Source organism: Nanorana parkeri, unplaced genomic scaffold, assembly GCF_000935625.1.
Source record: "Nanorana parkeri isolate BGI_ZX_2015 unplaced genomic scaffold, ASM93562v1 scaffold114, whole genome shotgun sequence".
Classification (NCBI taxonomy): domain Eukaryota; kingdom Metazoa; phylum Chordata; class Amphibia; order Anura; family Dicroglossidae; genus Nanorana; species Nanorana parkeri.
This window is the reverse complement of record NW_017306382.1, coordinates 112506-114145: the sequence shown is the minus strand read 5'-3', so window position 1 is coordinate 114145 and position 1640 is coordinate 112506. Positions and strand designations below refer to the sequence as shown.

At 42.6% G+C, this 1640-nt stretch overlaps 1 protein-coding gene across 1 annotated transcript in view; it reads right to left on the bottom strand.

The window, feature by feature from the left end:
* Positions 1-1439: 1439 nt before the first annotated feature.
* Positions 1440-1640, bottom strand: part of RAB38 (RAB38, member RAS oncogene family) — a 49912-nt gene continuing 49711 nt past the window's right edge. The window contains exon 4 of the mRNA XM_018553239.1: positions 1440-1639. Within this exon, the coding sequence (XP_018408741.1) occupies positions 1502-1639 (138 nt within the window). The 3' untranslated portion in view covers positions 1440-1501. The remainder of the gene's footprint in view (position 1640) is intronic.

Genomic DNA, 1640 nt, shown 5'->3' with positions numbered 1-1640 from the left:
TATTGTCATGTGACAGTTTTTCTAAAACAATACAGACTAATGATTTCAGGACAGTGGTGGAGCACCAGAGCCAGGTCCCAGCTACAACCGCTGCAACCCTGGTAGTTCTTGTGAAAATGCCAAGTATCGGCACTGATACTCGAAAAGTATCTGTGCATCCCTACAGAAAACCATATACAGATATTAATACTAAAGCTGAGGGTCCTAGATCTGAATGCCATTCGGGGCAGGGAGACTCAGCTTGTATATGGCTCCCAGACAGGGGCGTCCCAAGGCCAGGCATGATCCGGAGTGGATACCCGGTGACACCCCACCGTAACATCATCTTGCATGCGCGTGACGTCGATGATGTCATCACGCCTGCGCAGTCATCTAGGTGATACCTGCCGGCAGCCATCTTTGTGATGGACGCCGGCAGACAAAGGAGGGGACGTTCACCCGGAAATTCGGGGGCTCCTGAATGCATATTGGAAATTTGAATGCCGAATGCCATTCGGGTCTGGGAGCCATATACATATATTACTAAAGCTGAGGCTCCCAGACCCGAAAGGCATTCAGGAGCCCCCCGAATGCAATTCGGAAATTCGGATACCGAATGCCATTCAGATCTAGGAGCCTCAGCTTTAGTATTATATGTATATACTGTATATGGCTCCCATATACAAAACGAAAATTCGTATTCAGACCCATTTGAATGCATTAAACCAAAAAACACATCTGGTTGGCCAGGAAAGTCACATGTCCCATTCAGTTTAGTTTTTGAATGAAATTCGGAAGGGATCCGAAATTCAGAAACGGAAATTCGGATTCGGACACATTCACATGGCTTTCTGGATTCAGAAATTTGGATGTGTCCGAATTTCAGAAAATTTGTCCGCATTTTGCTTCCGAACGAAACAAATCGCACACGTCTAGTTTCCTCCCACACTCCAAAGACATGCTAGTAGGTCAATTGGCTCCTGTCTAAAATTGGCCCTGTATGTATGTGTGTGACATAGGGACCTTAGATTGTAAGCTCCTTGCGGGCAGGTGAATGATGTGAACTGATGTGAGTGAATAATATGTACAGTGCTGCATACATTGAGAGTTCTGTATAGATACCTGTAATAATAATAATAATAATACATAAATAAATAGATAAATATAAACATTTTTTACTCTACAGTGCAACATGATCTCTAAACACTATATTGTTTTATACTTTGCTCTTCCTAACCATGTCCTGAAGGTGGCGCTTAAAGGTTTTTTTTGATGATTGGACCTCTCCAGAAAGCTTTTATTCTGAAAGTTGTATTTGTTGGCTATGGCGTATTACCTTGGAACTCAGTTAGTGAAAGGTGTTTTGTCTCCTGAAAACTGACAAAACACGACCTTGATCCATTCTGTGACAATTCCTATGAGAGATGAGTCATCATTCCGAACAGTTACTGCAACCGCAACGCTTTATTGGATTTTTATTTAACAACAGTTCCAAAGAAGACCAAAAAAAATATAGAGAAAATTAGAACTTAAGGCAAGCAGAACAGCTAGGTATTTTGGAAGAATTCATCTGAGGTTTTACAACATCTGGTTCCACCGACTGCAGTAAATCGGTCTCACTGGCGATAATGTGTTTCACGAGGCATTTGGAGGCTTCGTCA